Source organism: Eleutherodactylus coqui, chromosome 5 (assembly GCF_035609145.1).
Source record: "Eleutherodactylus coqui strain aEleCoq1 chromosome 5, aEleCoq1.hap1, whole genome shotgun sequence".
Lineage (NCBI taxonomy): Eukaryota > Metazoa > Chordata > Amphibia > Anura > Eleutherodactylidae > Eleutherodactylus > Eleutherodactylus coqui.
In genome coordinates, this window is record NC_089841.1 from 275802120 (window position 1) to 275826255 (window position 24136).

General features: G+C 48.1%; 2 protein-coding genes across 2 annotated transcripts in view; one reads left to right on the forward strand and one right to left on the reverse strand.

Annotated features, from left to right (window-relative positions):
* HCN2 (hyperpolarization activated cyclic nucleotide gated potassium and sodium channel 2) overlaps positions 1-6677 on the forward strand; it is a 71600-nt gene extending 64923 nt beyond the window's left edge. Inside the window, exon 8 of the mRNA XM_066604764.1 lies at positions 3656-6677. Coding sequence (XP_066460861.1) covers positions 3656-4548 — 893 coding nt within the window. The 3' untranslated portion in view covers positions 4549-6677. The remainder of the gene's footprint in view (positions 1-3655) is intronic.
* Positions 6678-6850: 173 nt separating this feature from the next.
* POLRMT (RNA polymerase mitochondrial) overlaps positions 6851-24136 on the reverse strand; it is a 55071-nt gene continuing 37785 nt past the window's right edge. Inside the window, exons 12-21 of the mRNA XM_066604763.1 lie at positions 21167-21289; positions 20906-21085; positions 20708-20794; positions 19395-19508; positions 18528-18580; positions 13882-13980; positions 10351-10423; positions 8807-8892; positions 7218-7282; positions 6851-7064 (exon numbers count right to left, since the gene is read on the reverse strand). Coding sequence (XP_066460860.1) covers positions 7015-7064; positions 7218-7282; positions 8807-8892; positions 10351-10423; positions 13882-13980; positions 18528-18580; positions 19395-19508; positions 20708-20794; positions 20906-21085; positions 21167-21289 — 930 coding nt within the window. The 3' untranslated portion in view covers positions 6851-7014. The remainder of the gene's footprint in view (positions 7065-7217; positions 7283-8806; positions 8893-10350; positions 10424-13881; positions 13981-18527; positions 18581-19394; positions 19509-20707; positions 20795-20905; positions 21086-21166; positions 21290-24136) is intronic.

Genomic DNA, 24136 nt, shown 5'->3' on the forward strand with positions numbered 1-24136 from the left:
TATTACAATACACTAGTCAGATGACTAACAACATGGCTGATTCTGGACAAGCCCAATTCTCCTTACAAACCCTGCACACATCCGCTGGCAGCTGTCACCAAGGGGTTAACTGCAGCTCATGCAAGATTGCCAAAACCATAGTCATATACACACAATAGACTAGAGCCGGGCAGGGGAGATGCTGCAGAGCCTGAGCTGTCTGTAAGTTAACTAATGCCGGCTCTTCTGTACAGCTAAGTTGTTCCATTCTACACAGCAAAGCTGCCAGTTCAGCGGTATTCATCGCTAGCCCCATTGAAAACATAGGGAGTATATCACGGACATCTGCCACAGCTGTCACAGAGGATTCCATCATCCCTGTTGGGACCGCAAGGATGAAGGAATCATCTGCCATAGCTGTGGCAGAAGTCCAGGATGCTATCCCATTGCTTTCAATGGGGTCGGCGCTGCTGCCGGTCCCATTGAAAGCAGTGGTTTTGTGGCAACCCCCACAGCATGATTTTCAGGGAAAGGCTTGAAATATAAGCCCTTCCCTGAAAATCATCCATAGCTGGTTAAAAAAAATGTAAAAAATTCTTTACTCACCTCTCCGCCGCTCAGACGCGTCCTCCTGCTGGCTCCCAGGCACTGCTGTCAAGCTCTTTCAGCAGGCGGGGATTTAAAAATCCCCGCCTCCTGAAAAGGGCTGTGCTGATTGGCTGAGCTCCCAGCCAATTACAGGCAGCTCTTAGCCATTCATTGATGAACGGTCCCCGCGGGGCTGAAGGAAACTCCTGCCCCAGCTGTGGCAGAAGTCCGTGATATACTCCCTAAGCTTTCACTGTGGCTGGGGCTGCTGCCGGGCCCATTGAAAGCATTTTGCGATATTGCGGGTTTTTTGTGCTGCAAGGCGAGTATTTTCACTCGCTCTCGCAGCGCAAGAAAAAAAAGCGCTAGTGGGTGTCCACCCGTACTATGTGATTGGCGCAGTTTTATTGGAAGTGGCGCTGACATGCTTGAGCCTCCTAAATGGCAGCTTTTATTGCGGCTTCCACACGCTGGTTCTCTGTCCAGCCCTAATGTTGGTGTAAATGCCTTTACAAATACTAGATGGACCCGGCGCTGCGCGCATAAACTGGTTGAGAAATGGTTGGAGAGGTTTTAAAAACGGATTCTATTAATTGGCAAGGACTGCAGGATAAACTACATTCAGTGTACCAACTTCCATCTACCCCTTCAACTGTTCGTGGCCCACGGCTCGGTCTGCCACGTTTTGGGGTTGTGGCAACAAACTGGTAAGCAGTTGATATGAACGGCGCTCAGCAACACTTGACTCTTCCCAGCGGGTCTGTTGGTTGAAGCACAACCTTAACATAGGAACTTTGGCCAGGCCTGACAGTCACTCCATGTATCCAACCCTAATGTTATGATTTTATGGCGGTAGTGAGGTCACAGATCTAATGACACCAAAATCATCTACCAAAGGTCACGCAAAGGGGTCAAAGTGGAGTGCAAGAAAAGCCTGTAGGCTCTTTATAGGAGATGGCTCTGGGCCAGATACAATATTTATAACAATGCAGAACCCCCATGTCTAGATGTGGCAGGTAACGAGAGCGCGGCCTGATCAACGTCTAGATGTGGCAGGTAACAAGAGCGCGGCCTGATCAACGTCTAGATGTGGCAGGTGACGAGAGCGCGGCCTGATCAACGTCTAGATGTGGCAGGTGACGAGAGCGCGGCCTGATCAACGTCTAGATGTGGCAGGTGACGAGAGCGCGGCCTGATCAACGTCTAGATGTGGCAGGTGACGAGAGCGCGGCCTGATCAACGTCTAGATGTGGCAGGTGACGAGAGCGCGGCCTGATCAACGTCTAGATGTGGCAGGTGACGAGAGCGCGGCCTGATCAACGTCTAGATGTGGCAGGTGACGAGAGCGCGGCCTGATCAACGTCTAGATGTGGCAGGTGACGAGAGCGCGGCCTGATCAACGTCTAGATGTGGCAGGTGACGAGAGCGCGGCCTGATCAACGTCTAGATGTGGCAGGTGACGAGAGCGCGGCCTGATCAACGTCTAGATGTGGCAGGTGACGAGAGCGCGGCCTGATCAACGTCTAGATGTGGCAGGTGACGAGAGCGCGGCCTGATCAACGTCTAGATGTGGCAGGTGACGAGAGCGCGGCCTGATCAACGTCTAGATGTGGCAGGTGACGAGAGCGCGGCCTGATCAACGTCTAGATGTGGCAGGTGACGAGAGCGCGGCCTGATCAACGTCTAGATGTGGCAGGTGACGAGAGCGCGGCCTGATCAACGTCTAGATGTGGCAGGTGACGAGAGCGCGGCCTGATCAACGTCTAGATGTGGCAGGTGACGAGAGCGCGGCCTGATCAACGTCTAGATGTGGCAGGTAACGAGAGCGCGGCCTGATCAACGTCTAGATGTGGCAGGTAACGAGAGCGCGGCCTGATCAACGTCTTGATGTGGCAGGTAACGAGAGCGCGGCCTGATCAACGTCTAGATGTGGCAGGTAACGAGAGCGCGGCCTGATCAACGTCTAGATGTGGCAGGTAACGAGAGCGCGGCCTGATCAACGTCTAGATGTGGCAGGTAACGAGAGCGCGGCCTGATCAACGTCTAGATGTGGCAGGTAACGAGAGCGCGGCCTGATCAACGTCTAGATGTGGCAGGTAACGAGAGCGCGGCCTGATCAACGTCTAGATGTGGCAGGTAACGAGAGCGCGGCCTGATCAACGTCTAGATGTGGCAGGTAACGAGAGCGCGGCCTGATCAACGTCTAGATGTGGCAGGTAACGAGAGCGCGGCCTGATCAACGTCTAGATGTGGCAGGTAACGAGAGCGCGGCCTGATCAACGTCTAGATGTGGCAGGTAACGAGAGCGCGGCCTGATCAACGTCTAGATGTGGCAGGTAACGAGAGCGCGGCCTGATCAACGTCTAGATGTGGCAGGTAACGAGAGCGCGGCCTGATCAACGTCTAGATGTGGCAGGTAACGAGAGCGCGGCCTGATCAACGTCTAGATGTGGCAGGTAACGAGAGCGCGGCCTGATCAACGTCTAGATGTGGCAGGTAACGAGAGCGCGGCCTGATCAACGTCTAGATGTGGCAGGTAACGAGAGCGCGGCCTGATCAACGTCTAGATGTGGCAGGTAACGAGAGCGCGGCCTGATCAACGTCTAGATGTGGCAGGTAACGAGAGCGCGGCCTGATCAACGTCTAGATGTGGCAGGTAACGAGAGCGCGGCCTGATCAGCTCTTTACGCTTAGAGAAAACCTGTTGGGTAGAGATTGGAGAACCACTCGAAGTCTCCCCCACGGTCTGCATTTTAGCAGTAGTTGGACAATAAGTTTGGAGCCCCACATTTATGTTGCCTTCCTTCTGAACACAGTAGTAGTGCGGTGAGGGGTTCACAATCTCTGCATGTATTAAGGGCTCCACAAGTCTATCAGTGATGCAGCAACATATTATATCCCCGCTGGGGTCAAGGCTGGGTGATGGGCATCCGGGTATAGAATGGTGGGCGATTACCACTGGCATTACTCGGAGGAGTAAGCTGCAGAGACCTGGAATCAAAGGCTTGAGTGGTAAAGGTGGGTTTTATACAACTGAAGAATCATCCTGCCATTTACCTAAACTGAACCTTTTTGTCTTTCCCCACAGGGAAGAAGAACTCCATATTGATGCACAAGGTTCAGCATGACTTGAACTCGGGTGTTTTCAACAACCAGGAAAATGAAATTATCCAGGAGATTGTGAAGTATGATCGTGAGATGGTGCACCAGGCGGAGCTCAACCAGCTGAGTGGAGGGATGTATGCCACATGCAATCCTCCTTCTCCACAACCCCAAGTCACTTCTGCTATTGCAACCTTACAGCAAGCCGTGGCCATGAGTTTTTGTCCCCCAATGGCTAGCCCATTAGTGGGGTCTCCCCGAATAATGAGACGGCTCCAATATGCCCAAGGAGGGCCTGGAGCGTTTTCTGTATCCCCAGCTCTTTTCCAGCCACCCTTGCAGCTCTTACAGCATCACCCACCTCCCTGTCAAGGTCCACGTCGACAGTCCGCATTTGTACCCAGCCCTCCAAACCAATCGCCAAGAGTGTCTCAGAACTTTGCCTACCCAGCCAAAAACCAAACAGGCTCTCAACTTTCTCTCACCCATGCTGGGGCTTCTGCCTCTCCGCATCGGCTCTCTGTACACAAGAGCACACACTCTCTGCAATCTGCTACCCTGACACGCGAGTCTCGTCCTCTTTCTGCTTCACAGCCCTCACTGCCTCAGGGAGCGTCCCAGCTCCGTAGCCCACCAGCTCCCCCACAAGTAACTGGCAGCTTAACGTCTCCTGCAGCCAAGGGGGGCTTGGGGCCACAGGCGGCCCCCAGGGTGCCTGCCCCTGCAAGGCTTGCCCTCTCCCACCAATTGTCCTCTTCTGGCACAGTGGGTGGGATCTCGGACTCTGCAGCAGTATCATCATTAGGAGGCAGGAAAGATTCGGTGGTCAGCGCCCCTGACCCCGATCCAGTAAGAGGGAGGCTGTCTGCAAACTTGTGACACAGTGAGAACACTTACTGTCAGCCGTTTTGGGTGGTACTTGCCAGTACATAACTGAGAAAGTAAAATGTGCACTTGTAGTCAGTCACTCTTTGTATTTTGCTAATTTCCTAGTATTTTCACTGCTTCATGACGAGCAACCTTTTGAGTAGCGGAGGTATTAAATGCGTGAAAATGTCAGGGGAATGCGTAGTAAACTCCGTAAACGCCACCTCCGCCAGCCGTCTACCACAAGACTCCGCTGCCGTTTACCAGAGTAGCAACATGTGGCACCGCTGTGAAGGGGAAGAGTGCCGGCCGGCCTGTCATTGCGGAGGAGGCTGTTGGATGCCGAGGAGTTTTTGGTTGGCCTGCTGGATAGATCCTCAAGCAAATCGAAAAGCTACAAGTTACGCCCAAAACATACTAAGCCAATAGTTGGATGCAAGCTGCGGGCGGTTTGTGTCCGCCAGTCCGCGCGGACTACCTTCATCTAGTGACAGTGTCACCTACAGATCTCATATCAAGCACCTCTATTTCTATGATCACAAGCCATTTAATTTCTAATCCTTTTTATTTGGAGGGACACATTTGTATGTGAGATCACAGGATGGATGCTAGCAGCGCAGCCAGTGCCGCTCCCGCCCCTCGAGGGGTTAAACCACCCAAATGTTCGACTAGGTAGAGTACTAATAACTAGAAGTCTAGCAGCAATGATGTGGTATTAGATCTATCCTTACAGCAATAATGATGCCAGCCGTGTCGCCCACCGATGCCACTAATAAGGCTCAACACTTGATTTAATAGAAACATAGACATTAAAGAAAAGACAGACTGGCAGCCAGTAACGACCCGCATGCCATGCCGCTGCTAGTTTACAACGTCCTCCTGGTTAATTGGTGCCAAGCAGCCCTTCGCCTCTGCAGATCCCTCGCACCAAAGGACTTCTGTGTGTTTCAGCCCCTTCTTTTCTTCTCCTCCATTGGGTTTCTTTTTCTTCCTGCTGTTCGTCATTTCATGGATTGTATTTTAGAAAGCCATATTCTGTATATTGATATATATACCTGTATACTCTGTACACTATACATCCTGATATAGGACAGGGGTGGAGTGTATCCTATAGCTGTAGAGACGTAGACGCTACATGGCAGGACTTTTCACGCGTCGTGAAGGAAGAACGCTGCAGCCAACCCATTCCGGGGCTTATTTGCATCTGGTGATGTAGCGCTGGTTGGGGACGAAACGCACGATTTCCGCAGGCCGGTCAGACGGGCGGCTGTTGTGTTCTCTTTGCCAGTAGTGCGAGGTTTACCGCTATAGAACGAAGCTGTAATCCACTGTCTACGGTCTCAGTGCGTCCCCCCCAGTACACTGCAGACCACCCGGTGTGAACGAGCCCGGACCACTGCTTTATGGAGCCATCCTAGCCGGGGCAGTCCCATCCAGACTTTCATACCGTTTGTTTCTGGGTCAGTGGTCCCCAGCTCCGCTCCTCAGGGACCCCAATAGGTCAGGTCTTCAGGTATCGTATGGTAAGCACACCTGTGGCAATGTCTGCAGCACCGACAACTACATCACCTGTGCGATACTGGGGAAATCCTGACCTGTTGGGGTCCTTGAGGACCGGAGGATGGAACACTGTTCGGGGCAGTAAGCATTCATTCCGCCATCCGCTGGCTTTGTGGCAGAATACAGCAGGTTCTACTATAGCAGCTTGTGGCAACACTGCATAGACCCAAGAACCATTCCTACATTCCACGGGGCTCTGAATAAAAAACAGAAAAAAGAAAGACTTTTTAAAAATTAAATAGCTTTCCAAATAAAAGAAAAGAAGTATTGGGGGAAACAATGTGTTTTACATGGGACTGCCCTGCAGGAGGACACAGGTAATGCCATTTAACTTATTTACTGAAAGTTCTCCCAGTCTCCAGAAAGAAATCTCTAGGTTTATATTATTTGAAGGAGGATGTTCCCCTCTTCTCCGTGGTGGCAGTGCCACCGTGTGTGGCTGGCAATGTCACTGATGAATGTATTTTGGAGGTGGGGGGGTCCATAGAAGAGTGCAGGGTCTCCGGCCTCTGCAGAAGCTGCACTTTACTAAGCTAATGATTCCAGCTTCTCTGTGTGTGCAATAAACAGATATTTCTGAACGGTGTCTTGTGTTACTGGGCAGCAGGGAGATAATCTGCAGTAGGACATGGCTTATCTCCATCCAGAAGGTGTTACTGATAGGTGAAGGAAGGAGTTCTGTAGTAGAGGAGACCAGATCTAGTGATTCCGTGGGACGTCTTACATGCGAGAACACAAAACACATCTCAAGAGCTTCTAAAAAGGGGTTTAGGATTTATTTATCGCCCAGCTGGGACCGCGGCAGGCGAGGCTCCGGAGAAAGCAAACCGGGAATAAAGCTTCCACAGGAAGGATAGGCAGACGGCTGCGCTACTCCACAGCGCTAGAGCACGTCCGCGGCGGCACGCCGGCCAGGCATCAGCTGAAGAAGTAGGTAGAATCCTTCACGTGCTCCAGGTTAAAGGCCCCTGGGAGGAAAGAAAGACATTGTAACACCTCCAAGTATAGAGTGCAAGAGAAGCCAGCGGAGGCCGTCATCGGCAGCTCAGGGGACGGCTGTGGACACCGGGCCCGCTGCACCAGATAGGAGTGCTCGCCCCCTTTTAGCAGGACTTTCTTACCTGTTTCAGGAACATCACTGAAGAGATCCAGCATTTTCCGGTTTTCTGCAGGATGGCTTTGTGCACTGCAAGCCATAAAAAGAGAATGAATCACCAGACACATTGTGATCAGTAGAGCCACACAGCAAGGCCTGCAGTCTGCATTCTGCACCAGCGACAAACGCATTCCATTTCAATGAAGCACTGTAGTAGATTAAGGAGAGGTGAAGAGCGCCCCCCCACAGCCCTGCTGGAGACTGAGCGCCCCCCACAGCCCTGCTGGAGACTGAGCGCCCCCCACAGCCCTGCTGGAGACTGAGCGCCCCCCCACAGCCCTGCTGGAGACTGAGCGCCCCCCCCACAGCCCTGCTGGAGACTGAGCGCCCCCCCCACAGCCCTGCTGGAGACTGAGCGCCCCCCCCACAGCCCTGCTGGAGACTGAGCGCCCCCCCCACAGCCCTGCTGGAGACTGAGCGCCCCCCCACAGCCCTGCTGGAGACTGAGCGCCCCCCCACAGCCCTGCTGGAGACTGAGCGCCCCCCCACAGCCCTGCTGGAGACTGAGCGCCCCCCCACAGCCCTGCTGGAGACTGAGCGCCCCCCCACAGCCCTGCTGGAGACTGAGCGCCCCCCCACAGCCCTGCTGGAGACTGAGCGCCCCCCCACAGCCCTGCTGGAGACTGAGCGCCCCCCCACAGCCCTGCTGGAGACTGAGCGCCCCCCCACAGCCCTGCTGGAGACTGAGCGCCCCCCCACAGCCCTGCTGGAGACTGAGCGCCCCCCCACAGCCCTGCTGGAGACTGAGCGCCCCCCCACAGCCCTGCTGGAGACTGAGCGCCCCCCCACAGCCCTGCTGGAGACTGAGCGCCCCCCCACAGCCCTGCTGGAGACTGAGCGCCCCCCCACAGCCCTGCTGGAGACTGAGCGCCCCCCCACAGCCCTGCTGGAGACTGAGCGCCCCCCCACAGCCCTGCTGGAGACTGAGCGCCCCCCCACAGCCCTGCTGGAGACTGAGCGCCCCCCCACAGCCCTGCTGGAGACTGAGCGCCCCCCCCCACAGCCCTGCTGGAGACTGAGCGCCCCCCCCCACAGCCCTGCTGGAGACTGAGCGCCCCCCCACAGCCCTGCTGGAGACTGAGCGCCCCCCCACAGCCCTGCTGGAGACTGAGCGCCCCCCCACAGCCCTGCTGGAGACTGAGCGCCCCCCCACAGCCCTGCTGGAGACTGAGCGCCCCCCCACAGCCCTGCTGGAGACTGAGCGCCCCCCCACAGCCCTGCTGGAGACTGAGCGCCCCCCCACAGCCCTGCTGGAGACTGAGCGCCCCCCCACAGCCCTGCTGGAGACTGAGCGCCCCCCCACAGCCCTGCTGGAGACTGAGCGCCCCCCCACAGCCCTGCTGAAGACTGAGCGCCCCCCCACAGCCCTGCTGGAGACTGAGCGCCCCCCCACAGCCCTGCTGGAGACTGAGCGCCCCCCCACAGCCCTGCTGGAGACTGAGCGCCCCCCCACAGCCCTGCTGGAGACTGAGCGCCCCCCCACAGCCCTGCTGGAGACTGAGCGCCCCCCACAGCCCTGCTGGAGACTAAGTGCCTCTTCATTTCTGTACTTACTTGTTGCAGTATTTTCCTATCAAGAACTGTGAGAGGTCCTTTAATATGGGCTGACTGTGCAGAGACACGAACTGCTCCCGGCAGACCTGTGGAGAAGCACTACGGTTATTGTTCTGATCCGAGGGCGTAACCACACAAGTGCTCTGCTGCAACGATGGACAGGAGCAGCAGAGAACAAGCGGTTCTCCCCAAATACAATCGGGCATCCGAACTGACAGCATCATTAATAGGTTAGCAGTTGTGATCAGCTTCAGGAATGATGGTGGGTGTACCTGCACCCACAAGAGCATCAAGGGGTTAAGACTTATTACAGGCACATTTTTGCTTCCATAATATGGACGCGTGTCCCGGTCCGACCGCGGGTTACTGACCTGAAGGCCTCATGTCCACTGGGTAAATGGAGTTGCGGATTCCGCTGCGGATTTTGCCCGTAGGGAATCATTGCCATCCGCGGGTCCATTAAATTGATTTTTGCACCCGTGGATGGCATTTTAAAAGAATTGCGTTTTTCATGCGCGGGAGAAAAAACGCGGCATGCTCCATTTGCCGCGCATTCCGCGGCGGAATCCGCGCGGATGCTATCACATTGATAGCAATGTGTGCGGATATCTGCATGCAAAAAACATACCATTTAACCCTTTCCAATCCAATTTGTATTCTGCTTTTCCTAGGGGGCTTACTCTTTTTCTGCCGTTATACAACAGCGCCATCTGCTGGCTAAAGCCAGTACTTCATGAGGTGACACGTTAAATAGGCTCCAACAGCAGAGAGGCTGGCAATATACAGTAAAAGAACCCCGACGGACGTCTTCCAACATCGAAGCTGTACGGCCTTAAATCATAATGTCTTCAGAGGTCAGACAGTGGATTGGAAAGGGTTAAAGCAAATCCACGGCAGATTCTGTGCGGATTGTATTTTTTGAGGCCGAAGTCTTTAATGCTCAGAGTTTGGGTCAGTAGAACCTCCAGCCGGGCCGGGACACATGCCTATTACAGGAGCAGAAATGCGCCTGCAATACAGACTCGTCTGAAAGCGGCCGATACTTCACATTCTACCATATTTACCAAGAATCATCCCGGTAGAGGTAGATCAGACTGAGGGCCACCAGATGGTAGATCAGACTGAGGGCCACCAGATGCGTTCCTATGAATGAGATTTACTAACCTAAATGTTCCAGGATCAGTTCCTGCCAAACCCCTGGCGTCTCTTGTACAACTTATTATATGTTTAGACGCCTTCTGTGCCTTGTTCAGCAAGGGGTTTGGCTTCAAACGTGGCACCGTGCACCAAGATGTTGGCATAAAGTAACAGGTGGTATATGGACAGACAAAAGTGTATGTTTAGGTGCAACGTGGGATCCCGAGCGGCGGACCCCCTCCTCAACTGCTGATGACTTATCCAGAGGACAGGCCAACAGCTGGAGAAAGAGCAAGAAGTCGTTCACCTCCTGGGAGTAGAAGATTCTTCTTCTTCATAGATTTCACACAACATAAGGATAATTATTACTAAATATTATCTAACGGGGACCCCCTGGAAAAGCCCACCTTGTTCATTATGTCCACAGTATCTGCGTGAGTCCAGAAACAGTCATGAACAGACACAAAGGTTATTCCACGCCTGTAAGAAAGAAATGTGGTGGAATTACATCATATGCTGAAGAAATTCTCAATATAAGCACAATACAAGGCAGACTGAGCATGCAGTACCATTCTGGGCCACCGCACCGTGTACAGCGCTGTGCTAGTTCTGGGAAACCTGAAGAGAGCACATCTATATATATATAAAATAGGATGTCTGCGTCTCACACACACACACTCTCTCTGCGCCTCTCTCTGTCTCTCTCTCTCTGCGCCTGTGCATGCCACCATAGCTCAACCAAACTTGAAATTATACATAACTAATTCCATGGGGACAAATTTGGGGGGATAAGACCCGCCCCACTACCCTGGGGAGGAGGGGGGATGGAATGCTGGAATTAGACTTGAACAGATGTTTTTAATTTCACAGTCTTCTCTAACTCAGACGACCTCCTCATTATACACTAATATATTACACAGACGACCTCCTCCTCATATACCAATATACTACACAGACGACCTCCTCCTCATATACCAATATATTACACAGACGACCTCCTCCTCATATACTAATATATTACACAGACGACTTCCTCCTCATATACCAATATATTACACAGACGACCTCCTCCTCATATACTAATATATTACACAGTCGACCTCCTCCTCATATACTAATATATTACACAGTCGACCTCCTCCTCATATACCAATATATAACACAGTCGACCGCCTCCTCATATACTAATATATTACACTGATGACCTCCTCCTCATATACCAATATATTACACAGACGACCTCCTCCTCATATACTAATATATTACACTGATGACCTCCTCCTCATATACCAATATATTACACAGACGACCTCCTCCTCATATACTAATATATTACACTGATGACCTCCTCCTCATTATATACTAATATATTACACAGACGACCTCCTCCTCATATACTAATATACTACACAGACGACCTCCTCCTCATATACCAATATATTACACTGATGACCTCCTCCTCATATACCAATATATTACACAGACGACCTCCTCCTCATATACTAATATATTACACTGATGACCTCCTCCTCATTATACACTAATATATTACACAGACGACCTCCTCTTCATATACCAATATATTACACAGACGACCTCCTCCTCATATACCAATATATTACACAGACGACCTCCTCCTCATATACCAATATATTACACAGACGACCTCCTCCTCATATACCAATATATTACACAGACGACCTCCTCCTCGTATACCAATATATTACACAGACGACCTCCTCCTCGTATACCAATATATTACACAGACGACCTCCTCCTCATATACCAATATATTACACAGACGACCTCCTCCTCATATACCAATATATTACACAGACGACCTCCTCCTCATATACTAATATATTACACAGACGACTTCCTCATTATACACTAATATATTACACAGACGACCTCCTCCTCATATACTAATATATTACACTGATGACCTAATCCTCATATACTAATATATTACACAGACGACCTCCTCCTCATATACTAATATATTACACTGATGACCTAATCCTCATATACTAATATATTACACTGATGACCTCCTCCTCATATACTAATATATTACACAGACGACCTCCTCCTCATATACCAATATATTACACAGACGACCTCCTCCTCATATACCAATATATTACACAGACGACCTCCTCCTCATATACCAATATATAACACAGTCGACCTCCTCCTCATATACTAATATATTACACAGACGACCTCCTCCTCATATACCAATATATAACACAGTCGACCTCCTCCTCATATACTAATATATTACACTGATGACCTCCTCCTCATATACCAATATATTACAGAGACGACCTCCTCCTCATATACCAATATATTACACAGACGACCTCCTCCTCATATACCAATATATTACACAGACGACCTCCTCCTCATATACCAATATATTACACAGACGACCTCCTCCTCATATACCAATATATTACACAGACGACCTCCTCCTCATATACCAATATATTACACAGACGACCTCCTCCTCATATACCAATATATTACACAGACGACCTCCTCCTCATATACCAATATATTACACAGACGACCTCCTCCTCGTATACCAATATATTACACAGACGACCTCCTCCTCGTATACCAATATATTACACAGACGACCTCCTCCTCGTATACCAATATATTACACAGACGACCTCCTCCTCCTATACCAATATATTACACAGACGACCTCCTCCTCATATACCAATATATTACACAGACGACCTCCTCCTCATATACTAATATATTACACAGACGACCTCCTCCTCATATACTAATATATTACACAGACGACCTCCTCCTCATATACTAATATATTACACAGACGACCTCCTCCTCGTATACCAATATATTACACAGACGACCTCCTCCTCGTATACCAATATATTACACAGACGACCTCCTCCTCATATACCAATATATTACACAGACGACCTCCTCCTCATATACCAATATATTACACAGACGACCTCCTCCTCATATACCAATATATTACACAGACGACCTCCTCCTCATATACCAATATATTACACTGATGACCTCCTCCTCATATACTAATATATTACACTGATGACCTCCTCCTCATATACTGATATGTTACACAGACGACCTCCTCCTCATATACTAATATCTTACACAGACGACCTCCTCCTCATATACCAATATATTACACAGACGACCTCCTCCTCATATACTAATATATTACACAGATGACCTCCTCCTCGTATACCAATATATTACACAGACGACCTCCTCCACATACACTAATATATAACACAGACGACCTCCTCCTCGTATACCAATATATTACACAGACGACCTCCTCCTCGTATACCAATATATTACAGCGTTGACCTCCTCCTCATATACTAATATATAACACAGACGACCTCCTCCTCGTATACCAATATATTACACAGACGACCTCCTCCTCATATACTAATATATTACACAGATGACCTCCTCCTCGTATACCAATATATTACACAGACGACCTCCTCCACATACACTAATATATAACACAGACGACCTCCTCCTCGTATACCAATATATTACACAGACGACCTCCTCCTCATCTACCAATATATTACACAGACGACCTCCTCCTCGTATACCAATATATTACACAGACGACCTCCTCCTCATATACTAATATATTACACAGACGACCTCCTCCTCATATACTAATATATTACACAGACGACCTCCTCCTCATATACTAATATATTACACAGACGACCTCCTCCTCATATACTAATATATTAAATCAGTACACACACATTATAATATATATATTACACACACAATTTTACTTTTGTGCCTAAATATAAAATATATGGGCAATGCCGGGTAATCAGCGAGTACATTAATAAATGAGGCTGTAACCCCCCTTGAACATGCGCGAGGCCCACCTGTGACAGTGTAAGGCAGTGAGCATCATGTGTGCCGAGTCCAGAGAGTGGATGAAGTTAGGAGGGAACGCATTCTTCTGTTTCATGGTGTCTGGCCGCCTAGAAGAAACAACATCGAGAAGTTCCATAAACATGAGACGAGGCTCACAGCTCCTTCCAAAGTGCAGAACGTGCCGCCAACATAGTCCTCCACTAAATGAGGTCCGAGGTCGCTGCGCTGCCTGCTCACACCGCAGATACATCGCTGGCTCTACAAGTGACTGAGAGGGACGGAACGAGCGCCAGTGACACCGCTCAACGAGCTGCGATGGCTTCTGTGCTGCACAACAGGAACCAACAAGAAGTGAAGGATTTATCGTTTGGTCGTTGGCTGCGTTAAAAAACAAACAATAACCGTTTCTTATTAATGAATCGTTCCAAGTAAAAGGGCCTTTACTGCGGATCGCTACAGCGTGTTGCCCCAGTAAAAGGCTGTATATCATAATAACGGGTCCATCTAACCCCTGAACAGAATGGCCTCCGCTGGCAGAACGCTCGCTCATCACCGACAAAGGCTACTTTACACAGACCAATAGTCACCCAGATAATTGCTCAAGACGAGTGATTACAGAGGAGTGACGACCCGCGTACACACGGATCCTGACAGTGCGCTGAGCGAGGAGTCGCTCCGTAGGCGATAGCTCTTCTGTTACATCTCTCTAATGGACCGACTACTGAGCGGCTGCTCGCTCCACGTAAACAGGGGTTCAATCATTGAATGACTCTTACTGTGAAGGGAGGCCGGCGGGAAGAGATCTCCGGCTGCTCCACCTCTATTATCTGACAGGCCATCACTGCTGGAATGACCAAGAGTAAAACATATCGAGGACTGTAACAAGGGGGCGCTCTAATAACTATGTTTAATATATCAGGGGGCAGTACAGAGATCTCTCCCATCATCTATTATACCCAGGACTGTAACAAGGGGGCGCTCTAATAACTATGTATAGATATATCTGGGGTCAGTACTGAGATCCCTCCCATCATCTATTATACCCAGGACTGTAACAAGGGGCCGCTCTAATAACTATGTATAGATATATCAGGGGTCAGTACAGAGATCTCTCCCATCATCTATTATACCCAGGACTGTAACAAGGGGGCGCTCTAATAACTAAGTATAGATATATCAGGGGTCAGTACAGAGATCTCTCCCATCATCTATTATACCCAGGACTGTAACAAGGGGGCGCTCTAATAACTAAGTATAGATATATCAGGGGTCAGTACAGAGATCCCTCCCATCATCTATCATACCCAGGACTGTAACAAGGGGGCGCTCTAATAACTATGTATAGATAAATTAGTGGTCAGTACAGAGATCTCTCCCATTATCTATTTATACACAGGACTGTAATCAGGGGGCGATCTAAAAGCTATGTATAATATATCAGGGGTCAGTATAGAGATCTCTCTCATCATCTATTATACCCAGGACTATAACAAGGGGGCGCTATAATAACTATGTATAGATATATCAGGGGGCAGTACAGAGATCACTCCCATCATCTATTTATACCCAGGACTGTAACAAGGGGCCGCTCTAATAACTATGTATAGATATATCAGGGGTCAGTACTGAGATCCCTCCCATCATCTATCATACCCAGGACTGTAACAAGGGGGCGCTCTAATAACTATGTATAATATATCAGGGGTCAGTACAGAGATCCCTCCCATCATCTATTATACCCTGGACTGTAACAAGAGGGCAATCTAATAACTATGTAGAGATATATCAGGGGTCAGTACAGAGATCTCTCCCATCATATGTTATACCCAGGACTGTAACAAGGGGGTGCTCTAATACCTATGTATAGATATATCAGGGGTCAGTACAGAGATCTCTCCCATCATCTATTATATCCAGGACTGTAACAAGTGGGCGCTCTAATAACTATGTATAGATATATCAGGGGTCAGTACAGAGATCTCTCCCATCATCTATTATACCCAGGACTGTAACAAGGGGGCGCTCTAATAACTATGTATAGATATATCAGGGGTCAGTACAGAGATCTCTCCCATCATCTATTATACCCAGGACTATAACAAGGGGGCGCTCTAATAACTATGTATAGATATATCAGGGGTGAGTACAGAGATCTCTCCCATCATTTATTATACCCAGGACTGCAACAAGGGGGCGCTCTAATAACTATGTATAATATATCAGCGGTCAGTACAGAGATCTCTCCCATCATCTATTATACCCAGGACTGTAACAAGGGGGCGCTCTAATAACTATGTATAGATATATCAGGGGTCAGTACAGAGATCTCTCCCATCATCTATTATACCCAGGACTATAACAAGGGGGCGCTCTAATAACTATGTATAGATATATCAGGGGTGAGTACAGAGATCTCTCCCATCATTTATTATACCCAGGACTGTAACAAGGGGGTGCTCTAATAACTATGTATAATATATCAGGGGTCAGTACAGAGATCTCTCCCATCATCTATTATACCCAGGACTGTAACAAGGGGGCGCTCTAATAACTATGTATAGATATATCAGGGGTCAGTACAGAGATCTCTCCCATCATCTATTATACCCAGGACTGTAACAAGGGGGTGCTCTAATAACTATGTATAATATATCAGGGGTCAGTACAGAGATCTCTCCCATCATCTATTATACCCAGGACTGTAACAAGGGGGCGCTCTAATAACTATGTATAGATATATCAGGGGTCAGTACAGAGATCTCTCCCATCATCTATTATACCCAGGACTATAACAAGGGGGCGCTCTAATAACTATGTATAGATATATCAGGGGTGAGTACAGAGATCTCTCCCATCATTTATTATACCCAGGACTGCAACAAGGGGGCGCTCTAATAACTATGTATAATATATCAGGGGTCAGTACAGAGATCTCTCCCATCATCTATTATACCCAGGACTGTAACAAGGGGGAGCTCTAATAACTATGTATAGATATATCAGGGGTCAGTACAGAAATCTTCCATCATCTATTATACCCAGGACTATAACAAGGGGGCGCTCTAATAACTATGTATAGATATATCAGGGGTGAGTACAGAGATCTCTCCCATCATTTATTATACCCAGGACTGTAACAAGGGGGCGCTTTAATAACTATGTATAATATATCAGGGGTCAGTACAGAGATCTCTCCCATCATCTATTATACCCTGGACTGTAACAAGGGGGCACTCTAATAACTATGTATAATATATCAGGGGTCACTACAGAGATCTCTCCCATCATCTATTATACCCAGGACTGTAACAAGGGGGCGCTCTTATAACTATGTATAGATATATCAGGGGTCACTACAGAGATCTCTCCCATCATCTATTATACCCTGGACTGTAACAAGGGGGCACTCTAATAACTATGTATAATATATCAGTAGTCAGTACAGAGATCTATCACATCATCTATTATACCCAGGACTGTAACAAAGGGGGCGCTCTAATAGCTATGTATAGATATATCAGAGGTCAGTACAGAGATCTCTCCCATCATCTATTATACCCAGGACTGTAAGAAGGGGGCGCTCTAATAACTAAGTATAGATATATCAAGGGTCAGTACAGAGATCTCTCCCATCATCTATTATACCCAGGACTGTAACAAGGGGGCGCTCTAATAACTATGTATAGATATATCAAGGGTCAGTACAGAGATCTCTCCCATCATCTATTATACCCAGGACTGTAACAAGGGGGCGCTCTAATAACTATGTATAGATATATCAGGGGGCAGTACTGAGATCTCTCCCATCATGTATTATACCCAGGACTGTAACAAGGGGGCGCTCTAATAACTATGTATAATATATCAGGGGTCAGTACTGAGATCTCTACCATCATCTATTATCCCAGGACTGTAACAAGGGGGCGCTCTAATAACTATGTATAGATATATCAAGGGTCAGTACAGAGATCTCTCCCATCATCTATTATACCCAGGACTGTAACAAGGGGGCGCTCTAATAACTATGTATAATATATCAGGGGGCAGTACTGAGATCTCTCCCATCATCTATTATACCCAGGACTTTAACAAGGGGCGCTCTAATAACTATGTATAGATATATGAGGGGTCAGTACAGAGATCTCTCCCATCATCTATTATACCGAGGACTGTAACAAGGGGGTGCTCTAATAACTATGTATAATATATCAGGGATCAGTACAGAGATCTCTCCCATCTATTATACTCAGGACTGTAACAAGGAGGCGCTCTCTACATCTAGAGGTAAGAAGGTTTCTACACAACATAGAAGTGGGTTCTTTACTGTAAGAGCAGTGAGACTGTGGAACTCTCTCCTGAGGACGCGGTGATGGTGATATAAGAGTACAAGAGGTTCTGAACATCTTTCTTGAGTGTTACAATACTACATGTTATAATCACTGATTACTCAGAAGGGTCGGTGATTATTTTAATTTTCAGATTGGAGTCGGGAAGGAATTTTTTCCTAAAATGAGGAAAATTGGCTTCTACCTCCTTGGGTTCTTTTGCCTTCTTCTGGATGAACATGGAGAGTAAGGGAGGGCGGGGGAGGGTGCACTGGATGGACACAAGTCTTTTTCAGTTCTATACACTATTATTGCATTTGGATACTTACTCATTGGCATCGCTTTTATTTGCCAAGTAGACCATCTGCAGGCTGCTCTGGAACTGCAATACATAAGAGCATATGACAGGCTGACCTACATACTGCCCCCATGGAGTCACAGGAGTAGCATCAACCAGCAATTCAAATGTGGAGTGTAAAGCTTTCATCCTCCATAAGCTAATATAAGCCGCTGCTTTCTGCTATCCATCCACAAAGCACTGGTGATCTGTGGAGTGTTGAGGTTAAATATAATCAATATGTCCTCCATTCAAATCCTTTTAGTCTGCTATTAGGAGTCCAGTGGGCGGGGCACTCACAGAAGACAGGCTGTCAATCACGGATGGCTCCACCCACTGGACACCAGCCCAGAATGAGCAGAGGGTTATATGAGTAAATTACAAGCTCCTTCCCTATAAAGCTTCCTATCAATCTGCTCGGTTCCTCTGGGTGTGTAACAGCAGGTCCTATTTTTTAGGGAATCTTATTCAAGAATCACCCATTATTTTCTACGGGAGTGTGAAGGAAACAAATAATAATAAAGCATTGAATCCAGTGCAATGTCGGGCGGATGGCCGTGGGGTAGCACTGCGCTCGCCATTTAGCTGAAAACACTAATTTGTATGCTTTTAGTTTCGGCAGAAAACATACTTTGATGCAAAATGGCCTGACGGCGCTCCGAACAGCCGAGTGTTTGGGGGGACATGACTGGTGTATTTAAAAAAAAGTGAAAATTGTACCAAACCTTAAGGCAGTAAAGGGTTAACTGAACCAGGGAATAGTGTAAGTAATTGTGTTCCACAGACTGGTAAAGTATCAGACCGCCTACCGGTGGTTGTGAGACGTATTAGCAAGTCTTAGTCCAAATCTTGTTCTCACCGTGACATTACTGCTGCGGTGGTAGGGCTGTATGATGGGCAGCTCCAGCGGCGTCACCCACTCCACCGTGTTCCCAGACTTGGAGATCATGCGAGCGCTCTCCGTCAGCCAGTGCTTGGGGCAAGAAGAGAAGTGGCAGTTATAGAGTGCGGTCGCCGTCCTTCACATCTCTGTCACCCATGTGCCCCCGACCCACTCCGATGCATCAGCTGCTGGCAGGGCGTCCGCCGGACCGTATCATTCCTGACATCATCCAATGTCAATATCTAACATATTGCAAGAGCAGAATTATAAAATAACACAACGGTGCAGAACTTCCACCAAACCCATGAAATGGTCCCACTGATATCGGATCAATGTTGGAGATGCTCAGCCTAACGGGCTTAGTGTTACACGTATGGTGGGAATGCTCACCTATAGATCCTCTCTGGCAGGAGATTCCTAAATTATGTAACACTGCCCCACTTCTGTCTATGTTCCCGGGATCCATCTCCAGATTCAAAAAGGGACTTTTAGGCCACGAGACCGGTTATCCCCAGACCCTGGAAACAAAGTATCACTATCCCAAGAATCACATGGGATCAGGAGGAGGACCTAGCGGAGCTCCTCTGGATAGCCTTTTAGAGGCCCGCCCTCTTCCTCTGATTGGTTATTAAACAGTTCTGATACATAGAGGGGTTGGAGCTGGGCTGCTTCCGATGGGTACAACATATGTCCTTTATCCTTCACCCCTTTGCCTTACAATTCCTTTCTCTTGTTCCAACTCATGGAGTTTAGTAAAGAGCTACCAATGGTTGTCTCCTATACTCAGAACCAATATGACGCTTTGTGCCTTAGGCCGCCTGCCAACCAACAGATTTGCATATACTGTTGGTAACCCGCTATGTGAAGGCGCTTCTTCCTGCACACTCACGGAAACCAATTGTGATTTTTGATCAATTGTGAACTGAAGTCAATGGAAGCCCTCCGACTCGCAGCCCGTCTGTGGCGGTTATTGGGGATAGGCCGTGGGCACGTGCGTCATCGCCTAGCGACAGCGTGGGAAAAACAAACATTTAAACATAAATTTGCGCTGCACGTCTGAGGGCGGCTCGCGGTGCCATCCGGCCTTACGTAAACACTTTCTTGCACTGGAACCATTTAACCAGATGGAGACGATCTTCATGAGGGACAACAGGCTTTATTTTGTTTCGTACCAACTAGCGGAGATGACGTGGGAGCGCCGCGCCAGAAAGTTACCGCGTCTCCTTGTGGAAAACTGTGGACCTCAAGAAAAACCTACAATGTTTCACTGAGTTGAGCGGTGAGGTTACCTGGATGGATCTTGTGCCGGAGAACATTTCCTTCAGGCTGTTGAAGACTTGCTGGACCAGATAGTGGGAAGCCTCCCAGACGTACTTCTAGAAGAGATACAAGTTGGTTGAGCCGTTTGTAGGGATCAGACGGAAGATTGGGTAGCCCGAGGATAGCACCGCGCCCGTTGTTCCCACGTGTTCAGTCACCCCACAAACCTGTGGAAAAGAGTCCATCTCTCGAAGCCTCTTCTCAATCTGAAGCCTCCCTCCGTACCGAGTCACTCCGTACACCACCGTCATGACCGTCTGCTTCACCACTTTACGGCCGATGAAGCCATCAAGAACTTGAGCAACTTTGATTCCTTTTTTGGCATCGATCTTACGGAATTCCTCAACCTGATTGATAAGAGCCAAAAATGGACCAACTAAACCGTGTCCTATGGTGTAATAGATCGCCCTCACATATGAGTATCTCACCTGCTGAGCGACCCCACTATAAACATCCTGAGGGGTCTCGCAGGGCATGAGGTTTACAGACCTGGCGCCAATTTCATCCCTTCCAAGAGCAGCATAATGTTGAAGGCCGTTACATGATCCATCCTGCGGAAGAGACTTGTATATATCACTCAGAACCAGGCCATCTTTAACCCCTCAAGGAACAGGGCGTCCCGGTCCTAAAAGACCACTTTTTAGGGATTTCACCTACGTGGTGGTTTTACTGCTTATGTTTTACTTTAGCTGGCCTATTTATTTTTGCTGCACTTTCCCAGTGACTACGGCCGGCTTCACACCGGAGAGAAGATCACACAAGATCTGAGCGAGAATGGGGTCAAATACAGGAGCGATGCGGGAAACAAGACCCAGCACGTCCCACAGCCGAGCGTACGCCCGCATGGTGTAAATGGGCAGCATCGCCCCACATGCCAAGGGAATGCGCTGCCATGCCAGGTTTCCTCATTGAAACACAAAAGCCCCACATGGCCCGGTGATGGGCAGCCCAGCACTGCACTCGCCCGTCTGAAGTCTTCTAGGGCTCATTTATTTACAGCTTTTTTCACTGACTTTTTTCTCCCATTTGTTAATTATATTTGGGGTAAAATGTTTGAAAAAAATGTATTTTTTAATTTCTAGTTTATTTTTACAATATTTAATAAATTACAGGAACGGTTTCTCGTTTTGTTTCATAAACTTTGATATATAATTTGCCTGCGGCGGTTTTGGTTGACTGTTTGTATTCTATAAATCGCATCTTCCGGCTCTCACCTGGGCGGAGTCACCTGCAGGTCAGGCACATAACATGCCATGCTAGCAGCCCATTGGTTCCTCCGGGGCCGCTCACACCTGCGCTCGCTTGACTTTTACCCTTTTCATTTTGTTACATTGTAAGCGCCCCTCCCCCCAACGAGAGGTTTCGCCGTTAGACTGGAGGGTTGGGACCCCCTGTCCAGCACTATCCCCTCTAGGACTTGGGATGCACCCCTCGCACGTGACCCAGTAACCGGCAGACATTCATGTATTCAAGCTTGCATTAACCCTTTCCTAGTGGATCGGCCTCCTTCCTTATAAACTCCTATTCTTCATTATTTGCCGTATTTGACAAAATGAAACGATTTGGGGTCCTGGAGGTTTTTACATGAGCAAAAGACAAGACCACCGAAAAACTAGCAGAGGCAAAACTTCATGGAATGCAACATCAGGAAAATTAGCATTTTGAAAAAAGTTCTAAAGCCATAACCCCGATGCGTATTACACCCCAATGTGGCTTTGGAAATGTAACATACACAGCAAACACACATATGCAGAGTAGGACGCATGCGCCCGCGCCAGTGATAATCCAATCAGCTAGGGACAGGTGAAGTAGATACCACCGAAGTCACGGGCAAGGAAGAGTCATTTCTTGATGTTTTGTAATCAGGAAAAATAAGGATCTGAGAGACTTTAACCCCTTAACGACAAATGACGTACCGGTACGTCATGGAGCGTCGGGGTATGTATGAAGAGAGGTTGCGGGCAATAGCCGCTCGCGGCCGCTCGCGGCTATTAACCATTTAAATGCTGCTGTCAATTCTGACAGCGGCATTTAAATCCCCCGAACAATGTTCGGGGGTCCCGCGCGGCCCCCCCCGCGGTGAGATCGGGGGATCCGTGCATGTGTCATGGCAGCCGGGGGCCTAATGAAAGGCCCCAGGGCTGCCTTAGCAGACTGCCTATCAAGCCGTCCCCGTGGGGTGGCTTCATAGGCTGCCTGTCAAAAAACAGTATGACGTCATGCTGTAGCATTACGTCATACTGCAGGAGCGATCAAAGCATCGCATGTTAAAGTCCCCCAGGGGGACTTCAAAGTAATGTAAAAAAAAGAATCAATAAAGTTTTTTTTTAATTGAAAAAAAGTTGTAAAAGTTTTTAAATCACCCCCCTTTTGCCATATCTATTATTAAAAAATCTAAATAATTAATTAAAAATATGTATTTGATATCGCCGCGTCCGTAAAAGTCTGATCTATCAAAGTAGCACATAATTTTTCCCGCACGGTGAACGCACTTCTTCAGTCACCCTGTCTCCCAGAAAAAACGCAATAAAAAGCGATCAAAAAGTCATATGTATTCCAAAATGGTACTATCAGAAACTACAGGACATCCCGCAAAAAATGAGGCCTTGCTCAACTACAGCGACAGAAAAATAAAAAAGTTATTGCGCGCACAAAATGACGACAGAAAATAATTCAAAAAAAATTTTAATGTCTTTTAAAAAAAAAAAAGAGGAGTGTAGTAAAAAAAAAGCTAAACAAGTTTGGCATCGTAGTAATCGTACTTACTGACCCATAGAATAAAGTTATCATGTCGTTTTTGTTGCCATTTGTGCGCCGTAGAAGCAAGACGCACTAAAAGATGGCAAAATGTCGTTTTTTTTTCATTTTACTCCACTTAGAATTTTTTAAAAGTTTTTCAGTACATTATATGGTACTTTAAATAGCACCAATGAAAAATACAACTCGTCCCGCAAAAAACAAGACCTCATACAGTGACGTCGATGGATAAATAAAGGAGTTATGATTTTTTTAAAGGGGGGAGGAAAAAACGAAAATGGAAAAAGAAAAATGGCCGCGTCATTAAGGGGTTAAAGATCTTGAAATCAACCGTTCTCGTAGATTGTTCCTAGACATTGGTTAGTCCAACAAAGGCCGACCAGTGACAGAGCCACGGGGTGAATGCCACAGTATATCCTGGCTATAACAGAAAGGAGCTGGGTATATTGCCCAACGTCTTGGTGCCAGAGACCCCCGGGCACCTTCAGAGGTCTTATGGAGTCCATGCCTCAAGGTCAGAGTTGTTTAGGCAGCATAAGGGGAACCTACAGACTATTAGGCCGATTGTGGTGTGAGAAGCAATGGCTGACCCCATCAAACCCAAGATCATAAAGTGTATACAGCTACGTGAGAATATACGG